The sequence below is a fragment of the Mixophyes fleayi genome, chromosome 3 (genome assembly GCF_038048845.1).
Source record: "Mixophyes fleayi isolate aMixFle1 chromosome 3, aMixFle1.hap1, whole genome shotgun sequence".
Lineage (NCBI taxonomy): Eukaryota > Metazoa > Chordata > Amphibia > Anura > Limnodynastidae > Mixophyes > Mixophyes fleayi.
The window spans coordinates 73,913,878-73,933,564 of NC_134404.1; the positions used below are offsets into that span (position 1 = coordinate 73,913,878).

At 39.1% G+C, this 19,687-nt stretch overlaps 1 protein-coding gene across 1 annotated transcript in view; it reads right to left on the bottom strand.

Moving 5' to 3' along the window:
- Nucleotides 1-19,687, bottom strand: part of LOC142143723 (allantoinase, mitochondrial-like) — a 52,847-nt gene that overhangs the window by 23,089 nt on the left and 10,071 nt on the right. Inside the window, 3 exon segments of the mRNA XM_075201802.1 lie at nucleotides 8,113-8,206; nucleotides 12,351-12,393; nucleotides 17,057-17,203. Of these exon segments, the coding sequence (XP_075057903.1) occupies nucleotides 8,113-8,206; nucleotides 12,351-12,393; nucleotides 17,057-17,203 (284 nt within the window).

Below are 19,687 nucleotides of genomic sequence, written 5' to 3' on the forward strand. Positions count from 1 at the left end.
TTCCTAAAACAGCCCTTTCAAAATCAATTTCTAGTGCTGTGCCTCCATCTTAACTGGAAGATTTATTACCAACTGTGCCACAATTTTGATTGATATTATAGCAATATTTGTGAAGTCATCATCTCTCTATGAAGTTCCATAACTCCTTCCTGTATCAATGATCAATGTATGTACTATAATATTGTGATCATTTTTCTAAAGCATCAACATATCTAACAGCCCTGACTATAGCTACTAAACTGTTATAGTAAAATATATGTTGTCTGTGAGAGAGGTCTTTCATTCAGATGTAAGGAGCAAAACAAAGTATAACTACAATAACACCAAACACAAAAAAACACTTCATAAGTTCTGTAACTAGGTCTTTCTGCATTAAGCCTAGAGGTGTTTGAAATATGTTCAAAGTGGTTCATCGAGTCAATTCTAAAATATGAATATTTTCAACAAATTCTCTATATTTAAGTATATTTGTTTTACCAAGCAAACTGAAAATTTGAACTCGAACACAGTAATGTGCATTGTTCAAGTTAAGAAAAAAATATGTCAAAAATACCATAAACTGCAACCATCTAAGCTTGAACAACGAATTTTTAACACTGGTTCAACTGAAACCTTGTTTTCGTTGAATTGGGCTGATTCGATCAAATTTGAAACAGGCTTGAATTGCACAAACATTTCTACTCAGGATCTTAATCAGGCTTTAGACTCCCAGCATGCTATGTTCCCACAAATGTAAGTATATATATATATATATATATATATGTATCTACTATATAAATGCCTAGTGGTGTGTGTGTAAAAAAAAAAACAAGCTGCAGCGCCACCTGCTGGGCAGAGTTATACACTGACTTATATATTTCTTGAAGGAGAAGTGACAGTTGGGAGTGGTTGGTGGTTGCCGGGGGTGACAGTGGGGAGTTTTTAACACGTTAAAAAAGGGCCCTTGCGTCGGGAAGTAATGCTCTTCCCCATAGGAAGCCTGGGCTATGGCCCAAATGCATGACAAGAACCTTTTTAACACCTTAAGTAGCTTGATTTGACTAGAATGCGTGAGTATCATGCATGGGTTAACTTTATATATATATATATATATATATATATATATATATATATAAAAATAGCCTCAAGGTTTAGCAGCTGCTTAATCCACATTCCACTGCTTGTTTGACATAAGTCAGTGTTATAATTACTCCATGTTGTCCCAACTCTGAGCGCCACCTCCCTGGGGATTTAAATGAAACACACACCCTTCCTTGTCTGACCAGTGGGATTGTCCTTACTAATACTGCCACCTGATTAGTCAGAGAGCACCAATTGTCTGAGCTGTCTCACTTTCCTATCATACCCTGCTCAGTTTACTGCTGATGGTGGAGGTATTTGGGCCCAGCATGGTATCAATATTAACAGCAGGAACAGCTGCAAAAAAAGTCTGCTGCCTCTCCTCTTTTTTGCATCCTAGTGCTGTTTCACAAAAATGATACAATTTTACTAGTGTTTTTTTTAAGTAAATATGAGCAACAGAAATAAATTATATAATATTAGATATAATTACATGAATATTTTGTGAGTTCCTTGCTTTCAATCAATTCTGAGCTGCAGTGCAGACGTGGCTTCCCTGAATAGCTGATTGTTGAGCTGCACTATTTAAAGACTCCTCCTGTCCTCATGCCTTGGCAGTGATAGACCGGGATAGCACTGGATATGTGTGCTTCTTGACTGCTCTATATTATCCAGTTTATCTTCTCCAAGTTTGTTTCTGTTCTTCTACTAGTTCCTGGTTCTGCATTATTTGTATTCTTATGTCTGGATTGCATCATACAAATCCTTTAGGTACAGGCTGTGCTCATATTGGACTCCTGATATCTCATGGCATCATTCAAGTCTCTTTCTGCTTGTCTTCTGGATTCTGTTTATGGGTCTGCATCTACAAGTTATTCTCATAGAGCTCAATTCAGAATCCCCAGACACGACCTGTGGTAACTATCCTTTGCTCTCTAGGGAGCCACTGCAGTGATTACTGGACTCTGTGTTAATTTACACCAGTTTTGCTGCAAGAGACATTCTGCATTATCTTGCCATGGCATATACTCAATGTCAACTTCAAGAATTGTTTTTTTCTAGTGATTCAACAAAAGACTGTTGAAGTCCTGCATTTCATTGTGGCAATTACTCATTCCTGCATTACTTTAATGTTTATGCTTTACCTGTTTGCTCTTGATTCTGCAAAAAAGTCCATAACGATTTTCACTACAACACTACCTCGCTATTCCTGTGCATACCTAACATCAAGTACAGGTGGGGCACCAGCAGGACAGCAGAGCTGTACAGTATAGAAATGCTACTATTTAGAATAACATAAAAGACACCAGTTCACAATGATCAATATTTTCACAGTTATCCCATTGCTGTCATATACTTGATCTATGTGAACAAGAAAAAAAAAAAATCTCCATCAAAGCCATTGCTCATTTGCTCAGATTGCCAGATTTAAGGGGATAAAACTCTGCAATTACATTTCTCTCTGGGTATACATTGCTTTATGCAAAGATTAAATAGTCACAAATGTCTGTTGCAAAAATATATCAAGATGATTCTTGAAAGGATACAGTATACAGTCCTTCCTAGTCTGTTTGACATCTTTACTGCTTTTACAGTAAAGAACATTTTGTTATTCTGATAGAACCACTTTTCTCCTACCCTCAAAGCACGCTCAAGTGGTTCTTAGTCTATAATGTTTAATCCCACTACCCTTATTACCCTTATCAGCTGCATGACAACCATTTGAGGGTTTTGTGGACTCGTGCCTCCATAGGGCTCCTGTGACAAGGGAGGACAACAGATAAAAAAATATATATATATATTTTTTTCAGACAGTCAATTTTTTGAGCTGACCTGTTATTTATCCAATTCTAAAATGTATCAATCTTCTAGATGACAATAGACAATTAAGGACTGAAAATAATTTATACACAACCCTATGTGGATGCAAAACTAGTGGTGTGGGGAATGAGATATGCAACTTAGTCAGTTCAGGACTGTGTCATTTTAATGTTATTACTTTGTTCCATGACCATCAGTACATTTACTAATGTTTGGCAACCATGGTGGCTTCTCTACTACATTATTATTAGGTATTCTAGGGATCTCCATCAAGGCCTAAAGGCCTTCAATCAGGCTGCTTCAGCTTGGGAAGAGTTTGATCAGAAGGTCTCATGTAGCATTGTACTCCCATAACAAGTGGTATCTTTGATTGGTGTGTAGGCCTCTCCTCTATTCCTCTGTACCCTGGGATCCTCTCTCCTGGCATACTATCCCTTAACATGCTCCCCTTCACCCCTGGCATCTTCTAATGTCACGCCTGGGCCATCTCCTCTGTACCCTGACACCCTATACTTGTCCATAAGAATTACGCGGCCCATGATCATTTTTTATCTAGCATCCACCTCTCCTAGAGAGCTGAGTTTGAAAATATTTACATATGTACATGTAGATAATAAAATTCCATTTAAAACAAAAATGTTATTATATTTTGGGTGTGTAAAAAGTTTGTGGGGTAGAACGAAGTTCTTGCAATAATAGCCACAGGCCCCCTGACTTTATAGTTCCCATGAGATGTGTTCCCCTGTCACACCTGTGGGTGACCTAGCCCTTAGCATTGCCCACTCTTCCCTCTCACACCCCTCTCCGGGGACCCTTTCTTCTGTACCCAGTGACCTTGGAGTAGGACATTCTTCCTGTCAACAGGGAGAATGTCCTGGCACCCTGTCCCCTAATATAAAAAAAAAACATATTTTTTGCATGTGAATTCCTCTGACCAGGAATAATAAATACCACCAAAAAATAAACACTGAAAACTGGATTACTTTACTGCTTTGCCAAGCCTGTATCTAGGGATATGTGCATGCATGACCTGGCTAGGAAGTTCACAAGTGCGCAAACATGGTCTTTCAGTTTTACTTGTTGGAAAATAAAAATAGAAAAAATATTTAAAAATAGAAAAACAAATCTTTAATTGGGCCAGCCTATTTCCTCTCTATGGGTTAATTTACTGCTTCCTTTTATGTTTAGGAATTTATTTAACAATTTGTCATCTGCCTGACTTTCTTCCCGTTTCTCAATTGTCATGTTCTGGCCCTTATGTTCAAATGTTTTTCTTCCCTGTTATTATCTGCTATATGGAACTTCTGTGTTTTTTTTTGCATAAATAAAGAGTTTAAAAAAAAATAAAAAATAGAAAAACATTGTAACACCCCTTCACTCCGCCCTGGGGAAAGTGTGGCAGATATCTTATATGTGTTTGTTTCGTTCATCTGTTGTGGGGCAGTGCCTCCACCCAAGTCTTCATAATCTTCTGAGGTTGTGATTTCTTCCACCAGGGACAACTTGGGACCATACATAATTGACTCTACAAATACACCCACACAGACAGAATTTTAAGAAACATCCCCCCTACCCCCAGAGTTTATTAATTGAGAAGTGGGTGTTGGTAATTAGAGGTGTACAAAAAAGACAATGAGACTTAGCAAAACACAGAAGAATAACTAGTTGTCACCGAGGCCTCGTTAGAAATAAATTCAATTTTAACAATATTTTAACAAATGATGGTGTCAAGAACAAACTTTCTCTGATGGTCTTACCCGCTGGTTTTGACGCTGCTAAGATAGGAAGCGCGGAGTCAAAACATGCCTCAGATTTTCAAAAGGGACCCCGCAAGGGGATTTGGGGTTCGCTGCCAAGGCGTGCAGATCGCAGCCCTCTCAGTTAGCTACCAGCGAGGTATAGGTGATAGCGTAGTCGTGGAATCCAAAGGTCAAACCGAGCGGGCAAATCAGGTACCGAAGGAATAGGCAGAAGAAGAGTCAGCAAGCAAAAGGTCAAACCCGGAAATCAGAGAGGTCCAAAGGAATATCCAAAAAGAGTAATCAAACAAGCCGGGTCAAAATCCAGGGAATAGGTAAATTCAGGAAACAGATCCTAGAGTCTTGGGACCAAGATACTCTGGCACCCTAGTGGTGCCAGAGTCAGGTTTAAATATATGCTGTCACCCTGTCATTGGTGGAGGTGGGGTCGGCGGTCAGCTGTTCTGACCACCGTCAGGAAGTGCGGCTGACATCTCCGTTGCCTGCGGAGACGCAATGTTCAGGCACATGCGCCAGAACTGGCGTCCCGTTGGCTGCAACGGGACACCCGGGCCGCAGCAAAGGCAACCATCCCCCAGCACCCAGTGTGTGTGCGGGGACGGTGCCTGACAGTACCCCCCTCTCCAATGAAAGATGCGTTCTTCTAAAATTGTTTCTTGATGAAATCGGCTAGAAGATGAGGAGCATGAAGATTTTCCTTATACACGCATGACCGTTCCTCAGGTCCATAGCCCTTCCAGTGGACCAAGTACTGGGAACGCCCATGCAGATTACGGGCATCCAGAATGTGACTGATTTCATATTCATTGCCCGATGCGGATAACAAAGGCTGTGGAGGAGAAGATTTGCAGGAAAATCTGTTGAGGATAAGTGGTTTCAGCAAAGACACATGAAAAGTATTGTGGATCTTCAGAGAGAGGGGCAGGCACAGTCTGTACATTACCAGGTTGATAATTTGTAGAATAAAACGTGGGGCCAATTTCATGGATGGCAGCCGGAGTCTAAGGATCCGTGTGGAGAGCCACACTTTGTCACCCAGATGAAGAGTAAGAATCAATCTACGATGATGGTCTGCAGCCCATTTGTACCGTTGAGAAGCTTTTAATAGATTTTCTTTAGTTGAGGCCCAAATATGAGCAAAGTCCCGGACCAAAGAATGAGCAGCCGGAACTGTAGGTACCAAAGGAGGAAAGAAATCAGGTAGGATGGGGTGGGAGCCAGAGACCGTAAAGAAAGGGGAGGATCCAGTGGAATCATGTACATTATTATTATGGCCGAATTCAGCCCAAGGAAGCAAGTTGCACCAATCATCTTGATTACCGGAGGAAAAGCAACGGAGGAAAAGTTCAAGATCCTGATTTACTTGTTCCATCTGGCCATTAGTTTGAGCATGAAACCCAGGGTCAGGTTTAAATATATGCTGTCACCCTGTCATTGGTGGACGTGGGGTCGTTGGTCAGCTCTTCTGACCGCTGACAGGAAGTAGTGTGGCTGGCGTCTCCATTGCCCAGCAATGGGGCACCCAGGCACCCAGTTTGTGTGCGGGGATGGCGCCTGACAGATGGATGACTGGCAGTAAAGACAACAGTGTACAATTTAAACATTTGGGAAACTATAGGGATCGGTAGAACATTAGAATAGATCAAGGTTTTAACATAGACAAAATATCTCTACAATTGTATCATGATAAGTTACCACATATACATTATGGTCTGGAATAGACACTTAAAGTCCTACAACAACACTCATATATGTTATCAGGCGTCCTTCTGACTAAGCAATAATATAAACAGTATTAACACCTGGCCAGGATTGCAATGGGTAGTTGTGGTGCACTTGAGTTGTTTACCCCGGTATACAGTGGATATTGAAAGCTTAAGAGATGCAGTCTCTGATACCTTCAATAACAATGTCCCAAGGTGAAGGATAGTACAGGTAGAATGGATAAACAAACAGAATATCTGGGTTAATCTTTTCACATTATATGGCACAGTCTCTGGGGCAGACACTACAGGGCTCTAGATTAACTCTCAAACTATTACTGTATAATTGCACATGGCTTCGTCTGATTCCCAGCATAGACTCAATGTACAAGTTAACACACTTATCTGTCTCCACAGCATGTCTCTTCAGCAACGGTGTGAGCCCAAGCCTCCTCTTGCTTGCAGGTCTTACAGCTCACTTACAATTCACCAGGTGAGAGTCTCCCTCTCTGCCCTGGGAGACATTTTGAAAGCCCTCTGCATAAAACAATCAGCTTCCCCGGCAGCTCAATAGTACTTGTCACTCATAAAACATTTCCTATGTTCAGGGCTGTCTTGGTACCTCTGGTACACTCTAAACCAGGACAGTCTTTCTCTTACATGCTGTCACTCACTGTCTCTGGGGTCTCTCTCCTACACACAAGGGATTTCACTGTCCAGACTCTCTTTTCCCATCTCAATGGCCCGTCATTGGTGCTGCTCCTTCCTCCTCTCAATGTCATCACTTTCTTCTTCCTCCTTGATCCTCCCTCATGTCACTTTTCTTTTTCCTGCTTCCTGAATTTTGTTCTTTCCATTCACTAGTGCTCTCGCGCCTTTCTTACTTACGCATTTTCCCCCAGACCCACGAGACCTGGCCTCAGGTCCTGTGCATGTGCCATTGCATCCCCTGGCCACCAGGATTGTTGGGGGATGTAGTCCAAGCAGGTTCCGGCATCCATAGCCCCACAGTGGAGCGGGGACTATACAATATTAAAACATATATACTTTACAATATTAACAGCATTTTTCATGGAATATCTTTTGCTCCTGAGATGGTGATAACAGAAGGATTTTGGTGGTACTTGTACCCTTTGATTCTTGTTAAAGAGCCTTCCTTATGACTGCCATTAATTAGCATGGTGACCACAGGGTTTGGCATACCAGCTAAGTAGATTAGCATGCTAATCATCAAGGTATGGAGCCTGGGACAATGGGGGAAGGGTTTTTTTATTTGTTTTACGAAAGACTGTACTTAACAAAAGGTGACAGATCGTCTTTAAGGGCACCCTTTAAAATTTTTGTTGGAAAAATAGGTTTAATCATTCTCACCTTTCCTCTTACCTAACATTATTATTAATTAGTTGCCAGCATTCACTTTCGAGTTCCCTAAAGACTCTTTAAAACCTCTTACCCAAAGCGAAATACTATATTGAAGAATGATATTACATAGCGATTTATAGATCGGTATAGTCATGCTCTCCTATTGATCCATGAAAAGGCAAACAGAGAAAATCACTTCCCAGTTTGCCAATGTCTTTCATCTATAAAAATATTACATTAAAGTATAATTAATAACTGTGTTTTAGGCCTATTTTTAACATTAGAGTTAAAATATGCAAAGACCTTCTGTATATTTCATAAATTGAGCTATATTAAAATAATTTAAGAATGTGCCGGGTGAAAGGATGACATTCCAGGAGACACCAAAATATTTACCAGACACTAACTTGTACTGAAGACAAAGATCAACCACCAATTCCACTGCAGCAACCTCCATGTGATCTGGGCGTGAGGCAAGGAATGTTTCATATAGAGTAGGGTCTGAGAAGAATAGAACATGTTCAAGGCAGTAAGTTCCTTTGTAGTTGATTGTTGACATACAACGTAGAAACCATCCAATAATTCTAGGCTCATTTGTGTGTACCATGTATGAAACATCACAGGAGTTTTCCATAGACACGTAAATTATATATAAACAGCATTTAATAAATGTATATAAAATATATGTATGTATGTATGTATGTATGTAATATTTGCCACACAAAGTTTATGCAGCTGGATTTCTTCTGGTCTAAATGAGGCCTGCTAGTACAATTGAGAGAAGTCCGCATATAGATCGGTTTTGATACCATTATTATCTGATACCTCAATTGTTTTGGGGTCATAAACATTGCAATTTGGGACTAAATGCAAGATATAGACATCAATATCAAAGTGTATGCTTAAACGATTCTTTAACCTTTCAGAATGAAAGATATTTGAGTAAAAGTTGTGATTATTAATAAGATGTTTTCTCTTTATATGGCAGTAGATTCTGTCAATAAATGTTTTGTAGGACACTGCAGCCAGCTTATATTTGTCTGAAAAGCGCCACAACAGAGCTTGTACTCCACTGAATAGCAAATGATTATATATTATCAGAGCTCAACAAACTATACTACTAGTGTTGTACTGTTGAAGGAAGGGTTTGAGTGCACACGATTCCTTATTGGACGGTGGTGCTGTCCTCCAATGCCTGAATATTGCTGTGAGTGCTCTACAATTCTTTTGTCCTCAGTGCCTGGATAACTATGTGTCTGAGTTTAGGCAGGGGTACCAATGTAATACCTCTCGACTCCAGGATTGTGGACATGAGTATAAGGGAAAAAAAATATTGGGTGGATTTATCCTTTAAAGCTACAACAGTGAGCGTAAATATCACCAAGTAACAATGCTGCACATAATTATGTTTTTTAGCATATTTTAATTCATTGCAAAACCCATATGTTTCAACATACAGAGTAAAACATATTGATACAGGTTATCCGATCATCATCAGTATCGTTATTTCAATTAATAAATGTATTGCAACTCTGCTCTAGAGAGGTCAATTGTTGTATTATTATTATTATCCCGTCCTAAAATGTTAATTACTTAGTTGTCATTTCAGAGTGATGACCACCCTATTCTATTTTCCTTCTATCATATTGTGTTATTTTGTATTGCTTCTCCACCAGGTCATGTCTCGTGCCGACATCTACCTCTAGTTTACAATGACACACCTAGCAGGTGCATCTAAGTATATCACCCATGGATTTATATACATAGACCTTTGTGTACAACAACTATTTTTATGCAATTTTACCTCATTTTAAATACTCCTCTTACATAGATATTGACATATAAAGCCCCAGGAGTAAGAATAAATTGTCTGCACTTTAAATACAGGCTAAAAGGAATTATGATGTATTGTGCAGTTTGTTAGAATTAAAATTAGAGGCATTCACAGTGACAAATATGTATATCTCCCCTGGAGAGTGCTGCATAATATTAGTGCTATACAAATAAAAAATCTTTGGATGGTCCCTTTAAAATAGAGATAGTTGCCCACTATGTCTAGTTGTTGCTTTTACTAACACTGAGCACTGTGGGTGCAAAATTATATATTATTTCCCACCTTGGGTTATCGTTACGTTTAATGAATAAATGAGACTTTATACTGTGAGGATATGTTTGGTCTGGGACACAGTGTCCACTTGGTAACAGCAATAGCATCTTATAGTAATTCAACTGCACCTATGGTAACAATTGCTGCATTGAGAGTGATCAGACCCTCAGTTACTCAGTGACAGGATTGGTCCTCATTATTATTATTATTACAATTATTATTATTATTATTATCCTTTATTTATAAAGCGCCAACATATTACATAGCGCTGTACAATAATACAAGTAAATAACATACAATGATATGATACAAAAGTTAAACATTGGTTATTCTGCTCCATTAAAAAGAGAGGCACTCACAGTTGATCACAACACATTCATCCCTATGTCCCAGTACCGAGGGTTACATTAACACAAGTGTCTTTGGCGGAAAAAAAATTCACTTCCGTTTTTAATTATATTTACCAACTGTCCTGCATATTGCTATAAACGCTAACCCTGATATCCCTGAGTATAGTTTTTGTCCCATAAGAAGGATGTGTGACATTTTTGTGTTCCTTCACCTTTTTTTTTTTTAAATAAATTTTATTCAGGTTTTTGTCAAATATAAACGGTACAGCATATATTATGATCATACATCTCATAACAGTATTAACATCAAGAGTTTGTAAAACAAGTGAGGTAAAGAACTCCGAACCACCACCAACTGAGTGGTCTTCAAGAGTGGTAACATACGGGTAAACGAAAATCAAGGGTTATGGTTATGAGATATCCAGAGTACCATGATGGGAAAATGGAGAGGGGGAGAGGAAATAAGAAAAGTGGAAAACAGAGAGGAGAGGGTTTGTGGGGGGGGGGGGGGGGGAGGAGGGTGTGTTAGTAAGGGGAAGAACAAAGAAGAAGGGGGGCACAGGATCTAGCGAGACTCGGCGCAAACAATTACTAAAGTATCATTATTTTCATTTTTCAAGAAGAGGACTGTGTAGCAGAAAAGTAATCTTGCCACCTATGCCATGTGGAGAGAAATTTGTAAGGCCGATCATTAACTACACTAGTCATGTGCTCTAGGTTATGTATATGCCAAACACTTTGAATTAGTTGCGAAACAGAAGGGCTCTCCGATTGCTTCCATTTCTTGGCTATTAAGCATCTGGCTGCGGTCAGGATATGGCCCGGGAGTAACCACATTATTTTGTGGGTGTCAGGAGGTAGCCGAGGGAGGAGAAAGTAAGATATATGGAATGGAGATCTTTGATTCGTTATTTTATGAATAAGATCAGCTACCTCCTTCCAGAAGGGGATGATTTTTGGGCAGCTCCACCAGATGTGGGACAGGGAGCCGCGCTGACCACAGTTGAGCCAGCAAAGGTCAGAGGTTGCCGGATAAATTGTTTTCAGTCTGGATGGGACTAAATACCACCGGAATAAGAGTTTATAGGAGTTTTCCTTTATCTGTGTACAGATAGAGGATTTAGCGACTGCCTCGCGAATCTCCGTCCATTCCTCCGGATCCAAAGATTCAGCCATCTCCTCCTCCCAGCGGAGCTCATGAGCCTCCTTTTCAGGCAAATTGTGATTCATCAGTAGGGAATAGAAAGTGGATATTAAACCTTTAGAAGACGTTTTGTTTTTACAGAAGGATTCTAGGGGGGAGCGATTGTGAGGAGCACTAAGGTCTATTAAGGTGGAGAAAATGTGTCGAATTTGTAGATATTGATAAAACACGGAGGACGAGAGATGGAAACGCTCACGGAGATCAGCAAAAGTCGGGAAAAAACCCATTGGGACTATATCAGACAGGAACAAGATATTCTGTCTTGTCCATTGGGAGAAAGATTTAGGATTGACCCCTGGAGGGAAAGAGGGGTTATGCCACAAAGGGAACATCCGCTTGGGATTAGACAAGAGTTTAAAAGTGCGGGTGCAATATTTCCAAATTTCTATAGAAAAACGAACTGTTGGGGGGAGGACGTGCAAAGGGGGAAGGTCTCCTTCACCTTTTTTTTAGGACTTTTCTTGCAATTTACTGTCAAGTTGTCTTATTTTGAGACAATTTGCAACAACAAATGTGTTTTTTTTCTTTTTTTTAATCTGACTTTTATAAATGTAGCCAAGAGTGTCCAGGAGGTGGCAGAGTATCTTACATTAGCAGCGTTCCAGTGTGCCTGACATTGTAGATGTCAGAAGTATTTGAGATCTCTTGACATTTGAGGGCCCCTGTAACATACCCTGCTTTCTCTTTCCAAACACCAGGGGGTATATTTACTAAACTGGGGGTTTTAAAACGTGGATTTGCTGCCTATAGCATCCAATCAGATTCTAGTTATCAATTATTTAGTACATTCTACAAAATGACAGCTAGAATCTGATTGGTTGCTATAGGCAACATCTCCACTTTTTCAAACCTGCGGTTTAGCAAATATAGCCCCAGCTCTTTTGGGATCTGTGGCTTTGCATTGATAACTTTTTATGATAATTTGTGGCTATCAGTTTTTTATGGCAGTTTACATTTGGAATGATATCAAATATGTCTTCTTACCTCCAGGGACTGAGGCACCTTTTGACTCAAGTTCTGCGTGAAACTTTAAAAAAAACACAAAAACGCGGTTAAAAGCACTGAATATATGTCATGTTTTATGTGTCTAATATTGTTTTGTCTTCGCTTTTAAGCACAAGTAGGTATGGGCCTTTTTATTTGAAAAAAAAAATTAATAATATATATATAAATGGACCACTATGTTAATAAAAATAGACCGCTAAACCGCTATCAACACCATTCTTTAACACACCCCATTACCATGTTACGAATGATATCCTATAAGGCAGAATGTAATGGTTTCAGTATCTAGCTGGCCTTATAAACACTAAATACAATTTACCCCTTTTCAAGTTTATTCACCAATACACCAACACGGCATAATGATGTATCCCAAATAATGTTTATTTTCTTATTTACCATGGCAAGCATCTCTGTTCTCTGAACAGTGTCATTGAGTGGCTGCCCATTATGGGTACATAGAGTATAACTAAATAAAAATGATTGAATGATAAAGAGCAATAAAAATAGTGAGGTTGTTTAAAAACATCGCAAAAGCAGCATTAACCAAACTGATATACAAAAGATGATGCCACAGTAACCTTTGTAATTTGCTGCAGTCTGGTTACCAGCATCATGTTGGAACAAATCCTACACAATTCCTACTCTTTGTTAAATTGTGGGCACTAACATAGTTATATTCCCCAGATTCACACTGGGTGGGTTAGTTAAATACAGCCACCTTACTACAAAGAGATTACACATGGCAGTGGAAGAAACAACATTTAACAACATAAGTTTGTTTTTTTAGTAGTCAACACAATGTTTATTCATACTAGAGATGCGCACTGACCCTTGTGTTTTGGTTTTGGTTTTGCCAAACCGGCATTGCGTGTTTTGGTTTTGTTTTGTTTTTAGTTAAATATATAAAGAAATGGACAAGGGCAGATTGGTTTCTGTCTCTATAGCCCCCCTCCACTTGTAGTTAAATAGAAAAAAGCAGCCTGCATAGACTGAACAATATAAAAAATAAATGGACCAAGGTAGTTTGGTGGCTGTCTATGACACACCCCCCCCCCCCCCCCCCCCCCGCCCTCCACTTGTAGTTGTATAGAAAAAAATCAGCCTGCTTAGACTGAACCATATAAAAAATAAATGGACCAAGGTAGTTTGGTAGCTGTCTATGACCCCTCCCCCCCCCCCCGCCCTCCACTTGTAGTTGAATAGAAAAAAAGCAGCCTGCATAGACTGTAGAATTGGAAAATTAAAATAAATGGACCAAGGTAGTTTGGTGGCTGTCTATGACTCCCCGCCCTCCACTTGTAGTTGAATAGAAAAAAAGCAGCCTGCATAGACTGTAGAATTAGAATATAAAAATAAATGGACAAAGGGCAGTTTGGTAATTGTCTGCATCAGACCCCCTCTCCACTAGGAGTAAAATAGAAAACTATTCAGCCGTTATAGAGTCTAGAATATAAATAAAAATTGAGAAAGGCAATTTGATATCTGTCTGCATCATAATCATCAACATCATCATTAGTGCCCTCGTCGCCTACACAAATCTCCCCCTCATCCTCTTCTAATTCCAAAGTGGCATCCTGAATTGATGTATCACTGGCTACACTCGGGCTGTTAAGGCACACATCAGCGGAAGTGCTGAAAGGGCCCTTCTTTATGGGTACACTGTCACTAACAGAATGCTCACGATTAGACATACCACTGGTGGATGGACTCTCCACAGGGATTGGTGTCATTTCTGATTCAGAGCATACATTATCCTCTAATGCCTTACTGTTTTCTTGCAGCTCGGCTTTCACGCGTAACAGTAGTTGTGCACCACTTTTAGACTCCAAATTACTTGGTCTTGCTTGGTCACGAGTGATCGTACAAGAAGAAGGCTCAGTAACATTTTTTGATCTGCCACTAATAGAGAAAGGCGAAGGCCTCATTCTTTCTTTGCCACTGCATGTGTAGAATGGCATGTTGGCAATTTTTTTTGTATCTGCACTTTTCCTCAGTTACACTTCTTTTTCGCTTCAACACGGTAAATTTTCTTTTGGTGTGTGTTTTTTTCCCTGATTTAAAAAGACTATATATTTTGACATCATCTTTCCCAGATGACGTACTGGGAACACTATAATCAGGACTGGTGACAGAACCGGGTTGCTGATTCTGCTCATATGTGGACTGCTTTGAATCCATTTTAATGAGGCCAAAGCACTTGTAAAGCCAAAATTGTATTAGATAGATACTGCTGACAAATATGACTTTTGACAGCCAGAAAAATTAGTGTTTCACACTGGGGAATATGGGAGACCCCAAAAGCACTTGTAGTGCTAAATATTGTTTGAGATACTGCTGACAAATATGACTTTTTTCAGCCAGAAAAATTAGTGTAAAACACTGGGGAATATGGGACACCCCAAAAGCACTTGGAGTGCTAAATATTATTTTTTTTATACTGCTGACAAATATGACTTTTGACAGCCAGAAAAATTACTGCAAAAGAATGGGGAATACAGGACACCCCAAAAGCATTTGGAGTGCCAGAAGTTGAAAAAAAACCCTCCTCTATCCTCCTCTTACTGCTGTAACAATTAATGTATTAAGATTAGAATTGTATAGAATAGAAACAATAATGTGTCCAATTATTGCTCTGTCCCTGCGCTGATATAGCCAGTGTGACCTAACCCTGCTCTCTCCCTCTGTCAAATGGCGAGAACCGAGCTCAAAAATACGAATACGTCACGATGACGTCTTGCCTTGATTTCGATTCCGAATGGGCGGGAGAGTACCGAGCCTGCTCGGCTTGGTACTCGGATAGGCTAAATTTGGATGGATTCGGATCTCAGGGAACCGAGCCCGCCCATCTCTAATTCATACAGATGTATAAAAAATACATAGAAACCTTTTATGAACCAGCAGTGAAATTTTACATTCAGTTGCGCCCAGGCTGGTAATATATTTGATATAGACTGTAATTCCTCACGAGCAGGCTCCTGTTTCCTCGTGTTTTCCTGCCTTCACCATCTTATGCACCTGCTCAGTCACCGCCTTCAGCGACTGTGGCCCTGTTTGAGGCGGTTTCTGCCCATGCTCCTTGGCACATACCGCCTCAAACTGGTATGTTCCCTCTTTTGTTCCCTTCCCTCCACTGTAGCTCCCCGTTGCTGTTTTGTTCGTCATGGAATTGGTAGTTGTCCTGCCCTACTATGTCACTGTCATATGCTTTGTATTATGTATGTACTATGTAGGTACTATGTATGTACTATGTATGTACTATGTAGGTACTATGTAGGTACTATGTATGTACTACGTATGCTGTTTGTTCTTTGTGTAATTCTGTGTTATTTGCTCCCCCCATTGTAAGGCGCTGCGGACCTCTTGTGGCATCTTATAGATAATTGATTATAACAATGGTAATAATGTAATGAATGTGCTCTGTTTCCACTATATAATGATAATTCCAAATGGACCCTTTTCCTGGAGTGTATTTGAAGCACTTCAGTGCTGTGGATTTGCTTTTAATACACTCCTTAAATGCCTAAATGACTAATGTCTGATTTAAAACAATCATAAACGGGTATAAGCCCTGGGATCAGGTATGGACAATGAGGCTATGTCATCAGAAAAGAAAACCACTAATAAAATTTTTTAAAAGTATAAAATAAACATCTGTCTGTACGTGGATCTGTCAGCTACATTCTATTGATACCGGTTCCCCCATAGTGGCCCTAGTATTCCCCTTCTTATTAATTTATTTACCAGAGCTCCTCATAGTAACTGCAGAAACATATACTAGGTGAGTCTATGTGTATGACAAAATCACTAAGCAGCACAATAATTTACTTTTTCCTGTTTCTATTTTTCAAAACTTTCTGCATAACTGATTTCTGGATCCCAAACTGGCAGCAGGAGGGGCTGGTAATAGGAGCATTGTTTGGAGGACATTAATATTAAAGCTTCACTACCACCTAGTAAAATAATTTACTAACAATTCCCTCCCCCCCTACAGTCATTTTTCTAGGGTTCATTCTTTCCTCTCATAGCCTCACTGAGGGGTTCAGTGGGAAGACCAATCACATGACACAATCATGAGTCCTGCAGCTTGTGATTGGTTCTTCTGCCCCATCACCCCTCCCCCTAGCATGTAAATTTGGCTACCATTTATTACATTGCTTACATTACATTACATTTATTACATTGTTTCTTTATTGCACAACTAGCAGAGCCCTGGGAAAATGGCAGCATGCATCAACCCCAGGGGCTCTGGCTAGGTTGGAAGGCCACTTTATCAATATATATTACCTGGTGGTAGTGCAGCATTAATAATAATATGGGCATTCCATCTATTAGTAAACTCCAGGTACCTCCAGGTTAACACACTTATATTATTCTTAGACCAATAGTGAGTTTACAAACATCATTGAATTCAAAATAACAAATCATTATGAGGCAAACTACCTAAATATTGTAGACTGGTAACTGCATGTGTTGCGTACAATAGCAACAGAGGAGACCACTCTCTCTTAAAATATTTGCCTGCTTAGAAGATTTCTGTCTATAGCTAGGAACAATCATTTTGTTTTATAGATCCCATAGCTTTTTATCCCCTTCTTCTTCTCAAGCAAGATGAAAAAGTAAATGAAAAGTGCACATTACCATTACATTAGTTAAACAAGCCATAGAACTGAGCATATAGCACTAACCAGTAGAACACACTTGGTCCCCTGCAATTCCGCCATGGCCGCGTGCAGATCCATTAGATTGACATGTGGAAACTCCGGAACCCCACTGTCGATAAGGAAGCACTTAAATCCAGCCACACCGGCATGCAGCATAGGTATAAGTTCCACCTTTCATAGGATGTAACATAGTCAATTAGTATCACTGAATGATATGTTACTGTATAAATAAAGGATAATAATAATAATAATAATAATAACACTAATAATATAATAACAGTAATAATTCATGAGAGCCACTGAGGAAATCTCTGCAACATGTTATTTACTTTTGCTGTCTATTATAATAATTTACCCATTGCGATATAAAGGACGACTTGTTTCTACAATAGTACAATGGAGGACTTTAAAGTCCTCTGTGCAGAATCAGGTAGATGACCACTAAGGTATAATCTAACTAAGTATGAAAGAAAAGCATTAGCAAGACTAATATTGGATGAATTAATAATAATTAAGCCAGAGATAAGGAAGGAGGGCTGGTTGTTTAGGTTGTTTCTGACTACCAAGCAGAGACCCTGAGACTATTAGAGAATGAGCAATTCTATAAAAAATTTGAGAAAGATCCCCCATTCATTTCCACTTGACTTGAGATGTCTATTGGATGGGGCCCTCACTGGCAGTGTAAAAAATAAAGACACATTTCACTTTTTATTACGCTTGTATCTGATCATTTCCACTTATTATCAGTTGCACAAGATTCACAAGTCACTGACTACACCTCCCGGGAGACCTATTATTTTGGGTGTGGGTTCCCTTACTAGTAATATATCTTTTTTTGTAGATTCACATTTACAAAGCTTTGTTTGTTTGTTAAAATCACATATTAAGGATACCACTAATTTTCTGCATTTGATTGATGCTATCGATTGGAAATAATCCTACTGTTTTTTAACATGTAATGTTAAATTTTTTTCTCATATTCTATTCTATACTCTAATATTCCACATGATCAATGCTTGGAGGCAGTCAATTATTATATTTGTAAGGACAATATTTTGGATGGCAGATTATGTGATTTTCTAATTGATTCTATCAAATTCATTTTAGAGCACATTTATTTTCCTTTGGACTTACAGTTTTATTTAAAAACAAAGGGGACTGCAATGGGAACCAGGTTTTCCCCAAGTTATGCGAACTTCTATATGGGCCTCTTTGAGGAGAGGTACATTTGGGGTTCTACTTTCGGGGCGAATCTGGTTCTCCATGGCAATATATAGACAATCTGTTTTTCATTTGGGATGGTAATGAAGACTCTTTTTTTCTCACTTGAATAGTAATAATTTTGGTATTAGGTTCACTAGTCATCAGGACACTTATCAATTAATTTCCTTGATGCTGCACTGTCAGTGAGGGAAATTAAGATAGCTTCTGAAACTTATACAAAGGAGGTAGATACCTTTAATTATCCAAATTACAAAATCAATTATGCCAGTAAGTGGAAAAATAACATGCCTAAGGGACAGTTTTTACGGTTTCGGAGGAGTTGCTCTAGGGCTAGTGACTTTAATAGGCAGGTAAAACTTTTTTCTTTATTTTTTCTCACTTGTATAGTAATAATTTTGGTATTAGGTTCACTAGACACTTTAGTATTTACTTTCCTTGATGTTGCACTATATGCAATTGGATAATACCCCATATGAATGGGTATTTAAGGGTACTTTCAACTTAGACGTTCATCCTCTGATGAAACCACCCAATCAATAGGTGGAGAAACGCATCAGATGACGCTCACATGTGCAGACGTTGTCCATCATTGTCCAGCTTAATGCAAACTCCGGAATAGCAGCGCCTGTTTGTAAACATTGTGCCTTCAGGAGTTCCAGCCATTAAAATACTTGTAAGGAGACATGTTTATAATCGTTATAAGGTACAGCAAACACTAGATGCAGCTAATCTGGATTTGTTGCTATTAGACTCGCTGGTTTTATATTTGTAAAGTACCTTGTACATATCAATCTTTATTGGATTATCCTTTAAGTGGCATCATAGGAACTATGTTCTCTATACAAATCTGGAGAATCCTAAGGGATACGGGTTTTATATGATATTATTACGTCTGATCGTTATTTGGGCATTTAATTGACACATCTGCTATGTTGAGCGTATATGCAAGAATTTGGATGATTAATTTGATAGTACTTTATATTGTTTTTTAATAAATCATTATTGGCTTTTACCAGCGCACTCTTTTCTATATTGTAATAATATATCACTAATATTGAATTAATAATATTAATATATATATTGAAGGAATACTCCTTAGAATGTGCCACTCCCTCTTTTATCAGACTAGACACACACACTCCATGCAGGTGATAAATCCAAGTATTGATTTAAATTCTAATAAAGACTCTGTTTCAAGTTTACAAACTATTAGATCCGGGTCCACTGGGATCTATGTACTTAGGAAAAGTTATAAGAAGAAGAGAGAGAGATCTTTGCCTTCTTTGTACCACTTTGCGTGTCTGTCGGATTGGGGTGTGGTGGTTGGTGTGTCCTGAGGAGGTTCAGGGCTAAGCTACAGCACGCATGGTAATGAGATTAATCATTATCATGCAGTGTATGTATCATTCTCTCCCATCCTTCATGTGCTAA